A 19,407-nucleotide genomic window follows, 5' to 3' on the forward strand; every position below is an offset into this window, starting at 1 on the left:
GATAATAGCACCTACTATGTAGGGTAGTGTTAAGAATTGAGGATCTGACCGTCAAACCTCAGAGGGAAGGTAGGGGAGGGTGGGAGTAAGGGGGAGAGATCAACCAAAGGACTTGTATGCATGCATATAAGCCTAACCAATGGACACAGACAACAGGGGGGTGAGGGCATGAGTGGGGGGTGGGAGGTGGGGGAGCAATGGAGGGATAAGGACACATATGTAATACCTTAATCAATAAAGAAATTAAAAAAAAAAAGAATTGAGGATCCTCTTTCCCTTCGGCATGCCACTGAAGATCCTGGTGCCACTGAAGACCCTTGTGTCGCCATGGGTCGCCGCCCAGCCCGGCGGTATTGCAAGAACAAGCCGTACGCAAAGTCTCACTTCTGCCGAGGTGTCCCTGATGCCAAGATCCGCATCTTTGACCTGGGGCGGAAGAAGGCGAAAGTGGACAAGTTCCCACTCTGTGGCCACATGGTGTCAGATGAATATAAGCAGCTCTCCTCTGAAGCCCTGGAGGCTGCCCGTATTTGTGCCAAGTACATGGTGAAAAGCTGTGGCAAAGATGGCCTTCACATGTGAGTGCGGCTCTACCCCTTCCGAGTCATCCGCATCAACAATACCTGTCTGGAGCCTGAACTGGGGCTAACAGGCTCCAGACAGGTATGCGGGGTGCCTTTGGGAAGCCCCAGGGCACAGAGGCCAGCGTCCACATTGGCCAAGTCATCATGTCCATCCGCACCAAGCTGCAGAATAAGAAGCATGTGACTGAGGCCCTAGCAGAGCCAAGTTCAAGTTCCCTGGCCGCCAGAAGATCCACATCTCCAAGAAGTGGGGCTTTACTAAGTTTAATGTGGATGAGTTTGAAGACACGGTGGCCGAGAAGCGCCTCATCCCAGATGGCTGTGGGGTCAAATACATCCCTAATCGTGGTCCCCTGGACAAATGGCTGGCCCTGCACTCTTGAGAGTCTCGGTGCTGCTCCTACTTTATACCCACCAATCAATCAACTTTCTATCCTCCCCCCGCCAAAAAAAACAAAAAACACAAATATTGAGAATAGTGCCCTGGCTGGGTAGCTCAGTTGGTTAGAGTATTATCCCCATAGTTTAAGGACCCCTTTGAGTGACCATCAATAGTTCTCTTCTATTAATATTCTTTTAATTTATGCTATAGAGAAGTATTCCGGTGGTGCAACTCAATTCGTAAACACGCACAAAATATCTTCTGTTGACATGTGGAATGCCATTCGATGATTGGTGCTTCACAAGGGATTCTCTTCTGAGGTATTTTCTTTGGTAAAATAAAGGCTACTCATGTGGTTTGATCTAATGCTTTACCTCCTCTAAGTAAGTCTTTAAGTGTTTTCCCTCTCTTCTTTATGGCCTAGACCTAACGTTACTTGTGTATATACTGTCTGCTTCCCTTCTTTCTCCCACTAGTATGTGAGCTCTATGAGGTGGGACCCATGAATTATTAATCTCTATATGCCCAAGGACAAAGCCCATTGCCTAGAATGTAATAGATGCTTAATTAATGTATACTGAATAAGGTAGTTTATTCCATCCATTCGACTTGATTTAATGAGCGACTTTCATTCAAAAATGAAATACTTTTAACATCTTTGAAGAGGAAAAAATTAAGAGGAAGACCTCAATCCCAGGACTAATAATGATTTTAATTGTTTTGTTTTATTTAATATTAATTTTGAGACAGCAGGAAAAGAAACTTTTTTAAAAAGTGCCCATACCAAGGTAAACAAGTCTTCTGATAGTAACTTTATCACTGACTGTTGAATACCAAAATGGATGAAATGACAACATATGAGGCTCCAATTTTACAAGTAAAAAAAGGTAATAAAGGTACACTTTAAGAGTTGCGGGGCCCTGCAATCTCTACTGGCAGTTATTTTCTACTGACTAGGCTTGTGATGTTGTCAAGTCAGTTCAGTAAGTCTCAGTTACCTCATTGGCAACTGGGTACAATAGTGCCTCTTTGCCCCACAGGCTTAAACGATGAGTAAAACAGAGATTATGCTGTGAAGCATGTTGGCTTTGAAAACTGTCATTTAACTATAAAGGCTCATTTTGATGAACGATGGAGGACACTGATGTTGAAAATCACATAGCTTATTTTAGATGAAACATCTGGTACCTTCCAGGTCTGGTGAATTGCCAATTCTGATGCAAAAGCTGTCTGAGCCACCCTGCACAATTAAGCAACTCAATACTGGCTCTCAAACTTCAGCCTAATGGTCATCGAAACCTCTCACATCAAAGGAATTTCTTTTCTTTTTTGGCATCACCAGTCTCTAACATACGGGGAGGGGGGACAAAAAGTAGGTTTACAGTTGTGAGTACATGAAACAGAGTTTATTCTCGTATTATTATTTTATTCATAATTGTATTACTTATTTGTATTATTTGTCTTCTCATTATTAATATTATTTTGTGTCTTTACTTATGACTTATCTTTTAGGTAATGACGGCTGGTAATTTAACCTACTTTTGCCCATTCCTGTACGTAATGTTCAGACATAGTACCACTTAATGAAGGTTTTTTTAATGACAAGAATACATTTTTTAAAAGACTGATAATTGAAGGCAACACATTATAATGGCTAAAAATGTGGTTTCAAAACTTAGACCCCTTGTGTTCAAAATCCTTGATCAATTTATTTAATCCTTACAATCTTAGGTTTCTTCTTCTTCAAAAAAAATGGATATAATAACAACAGAGCCTCTGCCACAGGGTTGTTGCCAGAATTCAATTTAAGTAATGTTACTTAAATTTAAGTAACATTCTACCTGTCTAGCACATGGTAAACACCAAATAAACACTAACTTACTTATCTTCATCTTTTTCTTAGATGCTAGAGATTGTATAGCTTTTACCATTGACTACTAAATCTGATGAATTCACGGATTAATAAGTAATGTATAAGGATAGATCACATGTGCTTTAACTAAGAAATAACAGAATGGTCTCCAGTCTTATGCATATACCATCACAATCATCTATTAAGTATCACAGGGCAACCATTGAAGTGAAAAGCAGGAGGCCCTGTTTCGGCGTGGGGAGACCCTCTGCAGCCCCGCTCTTCCTCAGCCTGGCCAGTTAAGCATACAATCACATCTCTCTGTTTGCTCCTGTCCTTGTTCATGCATACTAGGTACAAAGACAGGAGACTGGCCCAGCACAAGTCGGAAATAGAGTGTTTCACCCCCAAAGGGAGTATGGGGAATGGTGGGAGAGCAACAATGAGCAGGTAAGCAAACTGTGAGTGGCCTGAGGCGGTGTGAGCTACATGTGTGCAAGCTAGAGGAACAGGTGGCTCCCTAGTCTGGGTCCTCACTCAACTGTGCATCCCATACAGTGTGTCCAACCTGGGCCACCGCTGGTTTTCTGTGTGTGTTTGATTTGCAAAACCCATACCATCTTCGTGTGAAGTGATGGGAGCCTCCTGTCCCAGGTGCTGCTGTTTCCCAGGGCTGTGCGCTTTGCATGTCTGAAGCCTTACCTCACAGTCAGTTCTCCCACGGATCTTAATGTATTGGTTAATTGCTTCTGGAGTTTGCAAAGTGGAAGAGCTTGGAGGAAATTCACATTTCGGGATTATCCAATTACTTAGGGAAACAAATGCAAAAGCCTAACACAGGTTTTGAGAGAAGAACTACAATTGAGGGAAGATGCCAGCTCCAAATCCCAGACAAGCCTGGGAACTAATCTGACTTCCGTTGAACATAACAACATCAACGCACAGAGAAGGGCAAATGCCATGCCAAACTAGTGAACTATGGAGGCAAGAGGCTTTTCGTGAACTGATATCAGGAAAGCTAGTCCTCCTCTAGCTACCGTAGCTTTGCATCTCCTTTACTTCTCTGTGTTTGGTGGCAAATACTCCCTGTTGCTGCGCTATGCATGTTCCTTCATACCAGGCACTCCCAACTGAGCTGTGCCCAGTAAACTGGGATATTTGTAATTAGAAGCATCGACAAAGCTGTGTTGCATGAAATAAACGCGCTTTATTGCATGCGACTGGGTTTCAGGAAAAGGGCTCTGGAGATAAAGACCGTCAAGATTGGAATTAAACAGTTCCAAAATGCTGGAGGAGCCTAGAAGTTGGGAATCACTCACCGTGAACTATCTCTCCACCTCTAATTTGTTGTGGCACTTCCCAATCCACCTGTGAGGGGTGGAAGGGAAGCTCTTGGAAATCACCCTGGATTAAAGGAAAGGGAAGTGTAGAAAGCTGAGTATATACCTGTGTGTGTGCATGTGCTGAGAGCAGAGCTTGAGAGCCAGCTGTATAGCAAGAACATATCCTGTTGACCTTTTACCCCAAATGTAGCATTTGCTTCCTTGGTAGGGGCTCCTTCTGGTTTTCAAAATAATGTCTAACTTTCTCCAGGGACCATTGCATTGCACAACTTCTGGGGGACCATTCACATTGCAGTACATGAAAATGTGCCTGGAAATGTGCAGCATACAGCCTGAGCAATCATTTGTGCAGCTCTGGCTAAGAGTTTGGCCACCTTCGACCATGACTCCTAGAGGCAAGGCAATGAGAGTGTGTGTACATATGTGTGCACATTGGTGTATCTCAGTGGTCGGCAAACTGAGGCTCGCGAGCCACATGCGGCTCATGAGCCGCGGTTTGCCGCTCTGTGGACTAATGAGTTTGCCGACAACTGATGGCCTTATGCCTATGATTCCTTTCTACAACTATTTTTTTTTTTATCTCAGTATATCTGGAAGATAAGCATCAATAGATTATTTTGTGGGAGTAACTCAAGAGACTACTACTGGGACTGCTGGTTTCCTTCCATCAAGATATGATAAAGTGTCCTAATTCCTGTCTTTGAAAATCAAACAGCACCCAAGTTCACTGGCCAAAAGACTGTATCAAATGATCACAGGGCTCTGTTCAGAGTGTAGGACTGGAGTTTCCAAACCTAGCAAACTTGGCTGCTTATCAAACATACTAACACAAAATTTTGGACAATATAACCTAGAAATATGTAGTGTTACATCTTTACTAGTTCATTCTGTCTTCGCCAGTTTCTACAGACATTTAGGAATACTCCATTCATCTAAAGAGGTCATAGAGCTATTCATGACAAACATTAAGTCTCAATTCTGTCATGCAGTGTTCTTAGGAGTATCTGGTCAATGCTTAGACCTCTCAGATCTGATCAGTTCAGCAATTAGATTTGCTCAAGGCTGCCTTCATTGAGAATGGACAAGAGACAGTGGGACACATAGGGTAAGAGGACCCCAGAGCACACAGACCAAACTTCCTTGGGTGAGATCTAGATCTACAGAGGTAGGCACTCAATGTGTCTACACTGGGAATGGTAGATACCACTTAGCTTTTGTTTCCTCACTTGTTTGGATATAGCCAAAGTAATGGCAAGGCTTATTACACTGATATGTCCTGGTGGTACAGGGGGACACAGAGCATGCTGTTGGAAAGACAGTTCTGTTGGAGTAACCCTCTCAGCCCTTCAGAAAAGCATAGTTAATTGGGAACAAATGGTTTTCTCTTCCTACTTTTTCTTCCTTCCCACTTGTTTAGCGTTAAATAAAAACTGACGCAGAGAGAGAGAGAGAATGTGTGGGAGAGGAAGGGAGCCCCTCAGTGCTCTAAGAGAGCTTTCCATTAGGGAGGACAGACGGCCTGGAGACAGACAAAAGGAGAGGCCAACATTTCTAAGACCTTTAAATCCTTTTTTCCAACTTTACATTTGTTCATATCAACACACACACACAGACAGACACACACACACACACTCACACACACACACACACACTGACATTTTTTCCAGGAGCAGTTTAAAATTGAATATTAAGAGAAGACATATCATAGAGGAGGCAATTGCAATGTAAACCATTTTTAATAAGAGGTTAGAGTTGTTAACCCCAATTAATTTACTGTGGCATTAAATAGAGCTGGAAATAAGATAAACTGTATGAGACTTTTATAGAGACTTTTAGCATCAGCCTATATGGCCATCTTTCTCATCCACTCCCCCCAGTTGCTGCCCAGAGTCATGGTCATTATCACATTTACTCTGAAAATGACTGGGCTGGTTCTGCGACCATTACTGAACAACCAGTCCCAGAGAAGCGCTAAGAAAGTTCAAACAACCACAGAAAAACAGGAGTGTCGCCCTGCACCTCATTGGCCTATGTGTTCTATAATGAAACTGTATAATGGACAGGACCCTATGAATTCACACTTGAGTGATTCTTCAGAGCCAAGCCGCCTGGTAGCAGAAAAGAAGTTTAAATGCATGTAGTTACATCCGGCCAGAACACTCTTATCTGCAAAATCGGCAAGGACTTAGAGACACTCCCACACTTCTCCCTCCTACCTCCACCGTAATCACGTGGGCATTTGAAATGGGATGATAACATTACATGTATCCATAACACTCTAGACCCCTGAAATACTATGTTGCTGTTTTCCCTTTATGTGAACTTTTTTTTCCTTCTGTCTGAATATAGCATAACGTGTCATCTTTTCATATTTCAACAGTGGACAGTCTAATAAGTGTATTTCAGAGCAGAGTCCTCCTAAATGCAGGAGAAGTGAACGAGAGTCCTAAAGAGGGAGGTGCTGTATGAACCGAAAATTCTCTAAACCCTGTCACCGTGTGAGTTCATACCGTGATGGTCCACCATCAGGAATGGCTAAAGCCTCAATGAATGTTCTTATCTCCTGTCTCAGCAGGGGTATTTGATGGGAGTCTGTGTGTGATGTGCTCATGCTGGACCCCAGTAGGAGAGCCACAGACATTCTGAGCCTCCCAGTCTTTCTTTAAGAAAGAGCTCCCTTAGTCAAATGAAGGTGATAGATCTACAATCCCCCACCAGCGATGGAAGAGAGGAGGGCGGTACCAAGTTATTTTTATTGTTGCTGTGTCATAATATCAGTTATGTAAACTATTAACCCCAATCAGTTGAGTAACAGATGCAGCATCTAATTTTAGTGGGTATAAGTGTTTAATAAATCCTTAGAGAACCTGGTAAGAGTGATGTCATGATAGTTATTATTAAATTAGTTGGAACTCAGATTTGAAAAGTAACCCCAAAATGTAATGTCTGTGTTAGGACTGTTTTGCCTTTCTTTCATTCAATTATTACTTTCTTCATTTAATGTTCATTTATGAAGTATATACTATGAGTCAAGCACTTTCAAGACTATGGAGATAAATGAGTGACCAAGACATGACTAATGCCCTTGAAAATCTGTAGTCTATTTGGGAACTGAATCAGAAAAAAAAGATCATCGCAATGTAATATAGAACCTCTCTCCCAAAGGATAATGTATGTGTCAGAATAACTCCTCATTTGATATCATTTCTTTTTTTATATCATTTCTATAAGTTCTGCCAGTGCAAATAGAATTAAGAGACATAGAAACTAAGTAATAAACCTGAACTGAGTGCTTAGATTAGGCCTATGCACACAGTTATATAAAATTCAGGATCCATAAAAACGAAAGATTCCGCCTTTCTAGAACAATAGAGCCCGAGTTAATTGCTTAGCAATAGATTAGGACCCTGCAGTAGACTGCTCTTTATTCCCTCCCAAAGTCAATTTCAAATTAATGTTCTAACTTATATTTAGAGATGTTCTAAAACAAATAATAGTAACTACAATAGTTACTATAACTTAGACACTGTGATAGTCCCGTCATATATTATATGCATTCTCCCAAGAACATTATAAGCAAGGCATTTTTTTATTTCCATGGTACAGACAAGGAAAATGAGGATCAGGAATATTAAATAACACAGTAGAGTAACTTAATGAAAATTCTAAAATCAAAGAGAGATGCTTTATCTAAGATCAAAAGAAGTCTTTTGTCTAAACAAATCATTTTTTTCAGCAACCGTTATAAAAATCCTGTGATTCTCTTATTCTACAGTCCTTCAGGATTTATCTCTGCGATATTCAGGTCAGTTGCTAGAGTTTTCAAATTTATTATCTGGTTATTTTATGGACACAAACTTGGATGTTGCTGTTTCCCTGGACGCTCCACAAGGGTATATCTTATTGCCCCTTGGTTCATGTGTGCATCTGTGCACTTAGCACAGAGACAATATTGCATGGTGGCAATGACTCTGGGTTTAAGGTCAGATTTGAGGCACTAGGCTCTGCCTTTATTTGACTTGGGCATCTTAGTTAACTTCCATGAGCCTCAGTTTTTACATCTATAGTACAAGTTAATAATACCTGTTTATACCAAGCATTCAAGGTGATGGGATTTACTTCATTTCCCAAACATTCCCAGCTCAAGTACTCCACACCAGGCACCATACTAAGCACAGGAGATGCATGTAGTCACTGCCCTTGGAGTGTTATAGGTTCAGTGCAGAAACAGATTTTTAAAGAAGTAATTAAAATTACCATCCTATAAGTGCTCTGTCAGACAACTGTTGTGAGGTCAAATATAATAAGTAAAACTCCTTGTGGGGTGTAAAGTTCTATTTAAATGGGAGCTATTACCTTCCCCAATCTCCCTCCCCTTGGTCATCAATCCCAACCCTATGTTTTATTCAAGGTTAAATCAAGCTGGACTCCTCCACAAAGTCTTCCTGCCTATACCATCTCACAGGCATAAAACAGCTGTGTCTTCTTTTGTTTTCTCTTTACTCAATTTTAATCTGGGTTTTAAATTGATTGCTCAGCAGGGAGGAGGGGAGGCTGAGGGAGGAAGGATCATTTCCTGTTTTGGGGAAAAGGAAAAGAAAACAACTCTAAGCTTAGGTGAAGAACCTTAACTAAAGCCTAGAACTTAAATCTCAGTATGAGGAGTTGTTTAGTTTTGAGATTTGAGACCAGGTTACTGAATTATGGATCATAAGAAATAGCTTAATTTGAGAAAGAAACCCCTGTGATGATCCAACAAAATGCCTCTTTCTGAGGGCTTAGGGGAAGTAGCAGCTATACTTTACCATTAGTTCATCTGAATGGACATGTAACATTTTGAAAAGGCCTCCTGTTGCTGTTAAACCAAAGAGAAGTGAACATGGGCCCAGTGGTTCTCTTCTGAACAAGGATCTTATTAGGGACTAACCACCCAGTAAGAGAGATGCTCTGGAGGAATTATCACAGAAGGATGCAGCCACTGCTCCCTCCCAGCTACTCAGAAGAGGGGAAAGTCCACCTCACAGGGTTGCTGCAAGGGTTTCATGAGATTAAACACATGGAATTTACCTTTTATTTATTTATTTGTTTATTGCAACATGTGCAATAGATGTGCTAACTGGATTTTGTTTATTCATGTTATTTCAAGATTCCCCAGGCTTTGCGCCTCATTAAGTACACTTTATTTGCAAATCCTTCCTTGAAACTTCTTCCCCAGTGAACAACCTTTTCTCTGAATTCTTTGAATACTAACAAGAAAATTCTAACGAACAAGAACAAATTTCTTTTTACAATAGTTCTTGGTATCAGTATATTTCTTTCCATCCTCTTTTTTTGTCATACCTTTTAGTATCTTAAAACTGTAACCCTGCACTATGAAAACAAGCTCTTAAATCTACTCTGGACACCACTATTTGGCTTGTATTGATCTACTGAGTTCCTCATTGCCTTAAAGACTAATTAACATAACCGATATTAATTAGACCATAACATTTTCCTGAAGTAGAAGCCCAAACCGGTTAGGGGTAAATAAAATACTCTTGATAATTTTATTGGGGCCAGATGATGAGTAAGGTCAATGGATGAAGCTGGGGTGAGGGTTTAAAGAAGATTATGGCATGGTTCCTACATTTGATTTGTTTTGTTAAGCTCAAGAAAGAAAATCAAATATGTAAAATATTAAATAACAATGTAGAATTCTTACAGTTGAAGAATAACAGAAAAGAAGCCATGAGTATTTCTTTATATTTTATTCATTCATTTATTGATGAAGCATGTAGATTACATATGTATCTAATACTTGGACCCTCTCTCTGATCTAACATATTAGACCACCTATGAATTCCAGATACTAACAAGCCCAAGTTGAAAAAGGTGAAGAGATTAAGAAAAACAAACAAATAAAAAAACTCAGACAACAGTATGATGATTACCAGGGGGATAAAGGGGTGGAGGAGGTAGAAGAGGCTAATGGAGGTATAAATGGTGATAGAAGGAGACTTGACTTGGTAAACACACAAAACAACATACAGATGATGTGTTATAGAATTGTACACCTGAACCTATATAATTTTATTAACCAATGTCACCCCAATAAATCAATTTAAAAAATTAGCATATAAGTGCTGAAACCTAATAGCTAACCAGAGACAAGGCCTCTAATAAACCTAATAATCTGTAATCTGAAATGACCTGCCTGGGTTGCCAGGACTTGGGCCAGGACCCCTTCTTTCTTTAATATATGTTGGCTACCAGCTGCCAAAAAGAGGAAGGAGGAGAAAAGGGAGGAGGAGAAAGAAAAGGAAGGAGGAGGAGGAGAAGTCCAAGGTTAATTACTGAGTTATTCAAAAAACAAAAGAAAGAACAAGGAAGAAGATCCATGTAGGTCAGGGATGGCCAGGAAGAATATTATAGTGGACAAAAAAATGGAAACTCTATCTTCTGATGCCTTAACTCCTTACTCCATCCCCACACACTCAAACTGGACGACTGCTTATCTTTGGGAAACTGCTTGCAGGAATCCTGACTTCTGTCATTGACATTCCTCCTGGAAGCCAATGCCTAACACTCTCTTTTTGTACTTTGCCGTAATCTGATTATTCAAGGCCTAGACACCATCTGTCTCCTATGGGCAGGCAGCATTCCCTGGCCCCTCTCCTGCTGCTGGACATGCTTTCTTCCTCTTGTGAAGTTTTGAATTCCTTGTGGGCTTCAACCTAGAGAAACGCAGTGAACTCACTGCTTGCTCCCATGTTCTATAATCCCTCACCTTCACTTTCCTCACCCTTAGCACCCATCACCCACCCATCTACTTCTTCATTTCAAGGTCCTGACTGGTTGGGGGGGAGGGGTAGAAATAACCTCTTTCTATCAAAATACTGTAACTCATATTGTTAGCCTTCTCTATGTATCTTCTCACTTGATTTAATTTTACCCTCTTTGAGTGTGGTTTCTTATATCAATACTTCTCAGTCACTATATCAAAAAGCATTGCTGAATAAAATCATTTGTGAAGTTATCACAAAGCATCTGTTACCAATATTAGTTGAAACACCAAAATTTTCAAAATAGTGCACATTTAAGGTTATGCTTGCAATTATACCATTTTCATTTCCTGGCTTTTCAAATAAGTCAGAGAGAAAATGAGAAAGAACTATCAGAGTAGGAATTATGTGTGCTACATATAGGATAGTTGTCTTTTAATGGATGATAGCATGAAAAAAAAGGCTGAAAACTGCCATATAATATCCTATCTAATAAAGATGTAATATGCAAATTGACCTTCACTTCAACACACAAGATGGCCACCCCCATGTGGTCAAAGATGGCCGCCCCATGTGGACACAAGATGGCCACCACAAGATGGCCAGCAGGAGAGGACAGTTGTGGGCGATCAGGCCAGCAGGGGAGGGCAGTTGGGAGGGACCAGGCCTGCAAGGGAGGGCAGTAAGGGGGGGATCCAGGCTGTAGGGGAGGGCAGTTAGGGGCACCCAGGCTGGCAAGGGAGGGCAGTTAGGGACAATTGGGTCAGCAGGGGAGCAGTTAGGTGTCGATCAGGCTGGCAGGGTAGTGGTTAGGGGGTGATCAGGCTGGCAGGCAGAATCAGTTAGGGGCAATCAGGCAGGCAGGCAGGCGAGTGGTTGGGAGCCAGCAGTCCCAGATTGGAGAGGGTGCAGGCTGGGCTGAGGGAACACCCGCCCCCCATGCACGAATTTCATGCACCGGGCTTCTAGTTAATTTATATGTTTGTAAGCTTCAAGTGCCTTCATCATCAAGGCATCCATTCATTATACATGACAGGTGCTCGATCAACCTGTACTTTTTGAGTTAACATCCAAAGAGCAATATATAGGGTGCTTTCTTGGAGTGCAAAGTATATGATTAAGAAGAACAGTGATATAGGGTAATAGAGAATATAAATCAAATTACTAACTTAGCTACTTAAAAACACATATCATCACCAGGTAGTATCTGAGACTTCTCTTCCATGGAATAAGGAGAGATCACTTCAAAAAGCAAATATAGACAGTGTTCTGTCATGGAAAATGGAATTGGAAATTATGTTATGGTATAATCCCACCTTGTCATTTTCTAACTGTGTAACCTTGGGCAAATCACCTACCTAATCTCAATGAGCTTCAGTTTTCTCATTTTTGAACAGGGGATAAAGATGTTGATCCTATCTACCTTCAACAATCAGAATGATTCTAAAAGTGCTTTGTAAAGCACTATGCAAATATAAGGTAGCATTGCTTTGTGTGTGTGTGTGTGTGTGTGTGTGTGTGTGTGTGTGTGTGTGTCTATACTAGATAATTTAGTCCTTGACTTCATTTCCATTTATTCAAGTGTTTTTTCTCTATACAGACATCTCTAATGCATACATTGTCATGTTCATTTAAGTTGTTTTTGTCAGGGAGATAGCTATTTACATCCATTTATGCTGTACCTGGGGAAATTTATATAGATGATTCTGTCATATTCTTATATATTATGGTGTATTTCTCAGTGAAATTGTCAAAACCAAGACATCAGGTTTTAGGCAAGGCTCAGAAAGAAATTTTTCCACCTAATTTAAAAAGTCTGAATAGCAACAATATCAAATTGTTTGGTATATTTTAAAAACTGTATTTCAATACTTTGTAATTCAGAGCAAATTACTGAAAACAAAATATATTGATTTTAAAAGTTTAACAAAATGAGCTGAAAATAGAACTGCAATTGCAAATCTTCAGCTTATAATATTTTTAATTCATGAAATTCTCTTATTGACCTAGTATTTTCTGATGTCATTCCAAAGACATATTTGCTAATGAGGTTACAAGCTTTTTATTTGATACATTTTGTATTAGGAAGCTCAAAATCATATTGTGTCTCTCTCCTGCCTATCCCTCAGCCCAAAATCACAAACAAGAATGGCTTAGTAATTAAGATAACTGTTTCATAAAGAGAATTTGGTAATTTTCAGAGGATATATTTGATTATTCTGATGCCATGAAACTGTGCAACTTATGAAGGTACTAATAAGCTATGTAACAAAAGAGAGAATAAGGGCTTAGGAGTTTTGGTATTTTTCCCATTAAATAAAATACTCTTGATAAGTTTAATTGTTTATATGCTATTAATAAAACCCTAAACAAGTTCTGAGGGGAAAAACCATACAGATCATTCAACAGCCATTTAAAATGAACACAAAAATTCTAAATTCCATAGACTTTTGATGGTTAAACTCTCTGTATTAACATTTGCTTCCTAACGATGGTGTGCCATAGCAGAATGCTCTAATTCCTGCAGGTTTTGGCAAATGAATAGAGAGATGGGAGAGGTCACTGAACTGACATTCAGAGACGGCTTGAAATGAATAAATTATTTGTGTCCCACATAGAAGAGAAGACAGAGTACACTTGTGAGAATGAAGATATAAAGTGAAATTTTGGCAGACCCAGAAGATACACAAAAATAAACAAACTAAAAACCTATCCCTCAAATAACATTATTGAAATGCTGCTTTACTTTTTCAGAAACAGAGAGCAAATTGTCATAGATGATAAAACAATAGATTAATTACATGGAATTATATTTGGCAAAAGGGTTCATTGGTGCCTGGAAAGAGCAAGACGTGTTTGTTTTGGCCAGTTTGTCCTCCTTCCCAGATGTAGCAAGTGACTTGTCCTGTCTCTCCCCTGTGCCTCTTTCCTCCTCCTTCTCTGACAAAGAAGATATTCAGTGGGTAAGGTGAAGTGCTCTAGACAGGTAAGGACAAGTTCCCTTCCCTTTTTCTGACCTCAGGCCCCTAGGACAAATGTACAAGCCTGATGCTTTAAAAAGAATTCTCAGCCTAAGGAATAGTCAACAACACTGTGCCTCAATTGAATGCAAGGGTTGATAAATATCCCCTTGCAGAGGTGCTTTGCTTATTCAAGTACCCTCCTGTGCATTAGCCTTCGGTTCCGCCCAGAAATCATGTGAGGTGAGCAGGGGAGGTTCATCTCCTCCATTTTTACCAATAAGCAAAGAGGCTTAAATGTGTAAGTGATTTTTTTGCCCACTGTTACTCAGGGCCAGATCTTGGACCCACATTCGGAATCCACGGCTCATACTGCCTCAGGAAGCTTTCACCACTGAGAAGTTTCACTAAGACAGATATATGTGAATGACAGAAAAGGAATAAACATTTTGTGATAGTCATAGTAGATACCAAGATCTGTGTTTTCATATTTAGTTAATGAAACATTTTATCTGTGTACACTAAGTACTATTCAGTACCGTGCGTTATAAAAAATAGATCCGTAAGACAGAAAGAGAATTTAATTAATACTGAATTACTTTTAAAACTTAATTCTAACAGAAAAACAATTCAGTATGATTTTTTAAATGAAATGCATTTACCCAATTATTCGCCCCAAAATATTATTGAGCACCTGGCCAAAACAAACACCTACTGAATTATAGGCAATGCACTGGTGCTACGGATATAACAGACAGCAAAGAACCCTCTGTGCCTTTGAAACACTCCAGTCAGCAATGAGATGTACGTATAGCAAAGAGTTATTAAGTACCTAAGGCAGGACTCTGAGTACCTTAGTCAGCAGTAGGGTCAGGAAAGCATCCCTCCAGAAAAGTCAATTAAGATGAAATCAAAATTTAAAAAGGAAGAGTTTTAGCAAAAAGGAAGGTAAAGACAGAGAGTACAGAGCACAATGAAAGGGCATTTTAGGGAGAAGTAAAATGTGGAATATTAATAATGTGGAATTTAGTGGAGTAGATGCTATCATCCAAGGACAGAGCTCGGGGTGAGAAAAGAGACCACAGATCAAGCCCTATGAAACTCCAGTTTTTGTTACAGTTGGTCACGTTAAGGAGAAATAACCAGAAATATTTTATGGTTTTACCATATATTTTACCTTGCACTGAATTCTCTGTTCCTCAAAACAGAGCTCAAAATGGCACTGAGTATACTGTTTTTATTTTCTGAAATGTAGTATTTTCTGAAATGTAGTATTCTGAAATGCAAAAACTAATCTATAGGTACCTTCTCCTTGCTAGACCCTTTTCTCTACATCCTCACAACAACCTTCATCAAATGATAGGTGGATTTGTTTGTGTGTGAGTTTTTTTTACCAAGGCTTAAAGTGATTATTATTATTATCTAAGCATCGAGGATGGCTGATCCAGAATTAGAACCCAGATTTTAGGATTCTTTGTCCATTACCCTTGCCAGGACAACACAAACTTCCCTGTTAGCTTAAGAATTCTATTCATCCATCAGACACTTATTAAAGATCTGTGTGCCAATAAACAAGAAAGATAAGGTCCCTGTCTTCATGGGAACTATATTCTACTAACAAACAGATTGATGTCATAAATTAGAGGGTTTTTTTTTTTCTGAGAGTTGCCATTTACTTTGTAGAAAAATATATTTTATTACCCAACGAATGATATGAAGAGCTCAGATTTAGACTCCATTTCTCTGGTGTCTCCTTGCGTCCATTTCCCTTGTTATTCTGATTGCCTGGTGCACTCTCTCCCACATGACCATGGGCAGTGTGAGCAAAGGATGGCAGGAAAGGTATCAGTATTTTGTGCATATTGGTTGGTTAGGATAGTTTCCTTCTCACACCTTCATCCGGAGGTGTTTAAATCTGCTATCATGTTTTGGGGCATGGCTACATGTGATTCCCAAGGATTGTCACTGTTAACGCCAAAGTTATGGTCCATCAAAACCTTTCTGTGCTGGGAACAAGAACTTCCCTAGGATAAAGCCTGGAGAATAAATCCAGTTATGCTTCTAGTGTCTAGCCCATGCTTTGTATTAAAGTGGCCCCAGAGAACTGAAAGACGTATTGTCCCTCCCAACATGCCTGTTTTTCATCCTGCTGGTAGGAGAGAAAGGGGTTGTTGGCAAACATCCTCCAAATCAAACACCATAAATAATCTGGCCCATTTATTCTGTGTCATGTTCCAGGAGTTAGTGGACACCTGGGAAGAAGAAAAATAATGCACTAAAAACATAAAAGGTGGCAGGTCAGGTTGATGCACAATGTAAAAACAAACCATGAAACTTTCCTGGAAACAAAAGTTAGAGGTTGGCAGGGCCTTTTCTGCTACTGAGGATGCATAGCAACCTCCAAACCTGGATATAATCTATCCATCCTTGCAGAAAGAGAGGTGGGGGTGGGGAGGTACCTCACATTCCCCAATTCCTGAGGACAGCAAGGTGCAATGCCCTGGGTAGAGTAAATGGAATGACAGTTCAAAGGAAGGAACAGAGCAAGGAAGACCACAAAGTGCAAATGGATAGATGAGGAAATTGGAAGCCGTGTAGAAAAGAGGCAGGACGCATGTTGTTACATGGGCTGCAGAAACAGTGGTCTGTTATCAAGGCAGTGGGTGTCTCAGGCAGAATGACTATGGCAGTTGTAGTTGGGTAGCCCCAAGACTGGTGGGTTCCAAACACAATTCAGTCCCCTGCCTGGCAAAGGCAGGCCAGCCCTCTAGCTTGGCCTCCAGGAGGCCAAGGGAGCAATGGCAGCCCAGAGAGAATGGAGAGCTTCCTGATAGAGTTTCTCAGTTTGCAAAACACCTGCTCAGTTTGCAAAACTTTCCTGACCCTACCACTTTGGAGAGCAAGAGGACTTGTAAAACGCATAGGTCCTTGGAACACAATACAATCAGAATCTCTTGGGATCCTGCCTAGGATATTTGACAAATGTCCTAGATGAGTCTTATGCACAGTCAAGTTTAATAACCACTTGCTGAAATGATAAAATTTGGTGGCCAGAGCCTTTTATCTACAAACTGCCCAAGGCTATCTCTTGGTCACAGCACCTAAAATCGAGTTGTCTGGACCTAACAGACCCCCAGATAAAGAGATCTCAAGTTCCTTCATGATGAGAAATCACACCAGGATCTCTTCATATACCATCCCTGAAGGTCAAGCCACATCCTCTGGCCACACATAGCTTCAGAGGCCATTGTGTCATTTTCTGCGGTCAGGCACGGAGGCACCCATACTGTTTCATCAGAGCAGCTTTCAGATCCCACAGTGGAACGAAAAAGAACTGCCTGGGGAAAGAAAGAGGGAAAAAGACCCTAAGAAAGCACATTAGTCAGATAATACGTAAGCCCCTAATTTGAAAGCAATATGGTGCCAAAGGCAATATATTACATGCTCTCTCATAGAATTACTACAATTTCTAAGCCTAAAAATAAATTGGTGAGGAAACTTTCTATGAAGTTAAAAAGTTCAAATTAATTTTTCCAGAAGATAAGACAGACTAAGTAAAACCATTTTCAAAGTCAGGAATTCATATAGAAACCCCTAGTTAAATACACCAACCAATGGCTGGCGGAATAAAAACTGAACTGGAACTACTGTCTACTGCCTGGTAACGCTTGACTCTTCCTCCTCCCCTCCAGGACTGGGTTGGTGAGTGGAGGTCCCAGTTCTTTTCTTTCAGAGGCTGCCAAGTCTAGGAAGCCCTTGGCCTGCACCTGGGTCTCGTGGGCAAAGCCACAATACTGCAAGCCCAGGCCTCCAAGTTTGCAGTATTACCAGCTGGTGCACTCCCCGGGTGGGCTCAGAACGACTGCAGAATCCCCATAAATACTGCCTCACCCTTCCTAATATCCCCTTTGACCACTTTCGTGGAAATGATAAACTGAAGGCCAGCCACAAGGGAGCTGACTTGAACGCAAAACAAAACAAGCAAGCAAATGCCACTTCCAAGACCTCTTTCCATGGTGGTGTCCTGTTGATGCCTTATTTCCTGAAGGAACAAGAAGGGTCCTTCCCAATCCGAGCCCCTTAACCACCCCCCGACCATCGGGGAAGCCGATGGGGGACCTCGCTGAGTCACCTCTCCTCTCCCTTCTCTCTCCGCAGCTCCAATGGAAAGTCGGTCACGTGGGCCCAGAACGAGCGAAGCGGCCGGGGGCAGCACCTGTGGCAGCGGCTGTCCATCCACATCAACAAGAAGGAGAATCCCAACCAGACGGCGGTCATCAAGCCCTTCCCCAAGAGCACGGAGGGCCGCGGCCTCGGGGCGGGCGGCGGGGCCGGCAGCGCGGGCCCCAGCGCGGGGGCCACGGGCGGCGGCGGCGGCGGCGGCGGCGGCGGCGCCAGCTGCACAGCTGCGGGCCCCGGCGGCCCCGAGCCCCCCGACGCCGGCCCCAAGGCGCTGTACGACGTGGCGGAGGCCGAGGAGCAGCTGCCCGCGCCCGCGCGCCCGCGCTCGCCCTCGCCCATCAGCACGCTGAGCCAGCGCGCGGGCTCGGCCGGCCGCCCCGACGACGAAGCGCCGTCGCTGCCCTCGGAGCCCGCGGCGGCGCGCGGCAGCGCCTCGCAGGGCTCGCTCATGGAGCAGATCAGCAGCGTGGTGACCCGCTTCACGGCCAACATCAGCGAGCTCAACTCCATGATGCTGTCCACGGCCGCTCCCGGGCCCGGCGCGGGCGCCCCGCTCTGCTCCTCCTACCTGATCCCCAAAGAGATCCAGCTGCCCACGACGGTGACGACCTTCGCCGAAATCCAGCCTCTGCCCGCCCTCGAGGTCACGGCCGGGGCGCAGCCCGTGGCGGTGGCAGCGGCGGCAGCGGCGGCCCCGCCGGCGGGGGGCGCTGCCCTGGAGACCCCGGCGCCCGGGCCCGAGGCTGCGGCGGCGGCGGCGGCGGGCAAGCCGGACCTGGAGGAGTTGGTGGCCCTCACCCCGCCGTCCCCCTTCAGAGACTCGGTGGACTCGGGGAGCACCACCCCCAACTCGCCAGTGTCCGAATCTGCCCTGTGTATTCCATCGTCTCCCAAATATGACACACTGATCATCAGAGATTACACGCAGAGCTCCTCATCCTTGTGAGAGGCACTGGAAACCACCACGCTGGGTTCCCCGCGGAGCCAGGCCGCCCGTGTTCACGTGTCCACACGGTGACAAGTGCAGTCGCCTGGCTGACGATCAGAGGTGGAGGATGTGGAGTAAAAAGGCCGCCCTGGAGACGTGAGGTCAATCGTGCTATTTAACATCAACCGACGAAGACACCCGACGACAAGTCTTTCGGCAGATTTTTCTTCTAGTGGCCTTAGAAAACATGGGCTTTTAAGAAACACTGCTATTTTTTGAGGGCTGGCAGGAGTCTGCTAAAAACAGTTACATACCAAGTGCATTGCTCTAGGGAAGCAATGAGTGTGAAACAGCATAATGGAGGGGGGGGAAGCATAGTTGATCAGCAACTGTACAAAGTTCTGTCTGTTTACTT

General features: G+C 42.6%; 1 protein-coding gene and 1 pseudogene across 5 annotated transcripts in view; both read left to right on the forward strand.

Moving 5' to 3' along the window:
• Positions 1-19,010, forward strand: part of GRM5 (glutamate metabotropic receptor 5) — a 417,372-nt gene extending 398,362 nt beyond the window's left edge. Inside the window, exons 8-10 of one of the 5 annotated variants that reach the window (XM_054725512.1) lie at positions 3,173-3,268; positions 18,041-18,734; positions 18,786-19,010. In XM_054725512.1, the coding sequence (XP_054581487.1) occupies positions 3,173-3,268; positions 18,041-18,734; positions 18,786-19,010 (1,015 nt within the window). Of the gene's footprint in view, positions 1-3,172; positions 3,269-18,040 lie in introns of all 5 variants that reach the window. The other 4 variants (XM_054725511.1, XM_054725514.1, XM_054725515.1 and 1 more) reach the window with 4 other exon arrangements.
• Positions 328-972, forward strand: LOC103296991 (60S ribosomal protein L10-like; annotated as a pseudogene).
• Positions 19,011-19,407: the final 397 nt, after the last annotated feature.

The sequence above is a fragment of the Eptesicus fuscus genome, chromosome 13, assembly GCF_027574615.1.
Source record: "Eptesicus fuscus isolate TK198812 chromosome 13, DD_ASM_mEF_20220401, whole genome shotgun sequence".
Lineage (NCBI taxonomy): Eukaryota > Metazoa > Chordata > Mammalia > Chiroptera > Vespertilionidae > Eptesicus > Eptesicus fuscus.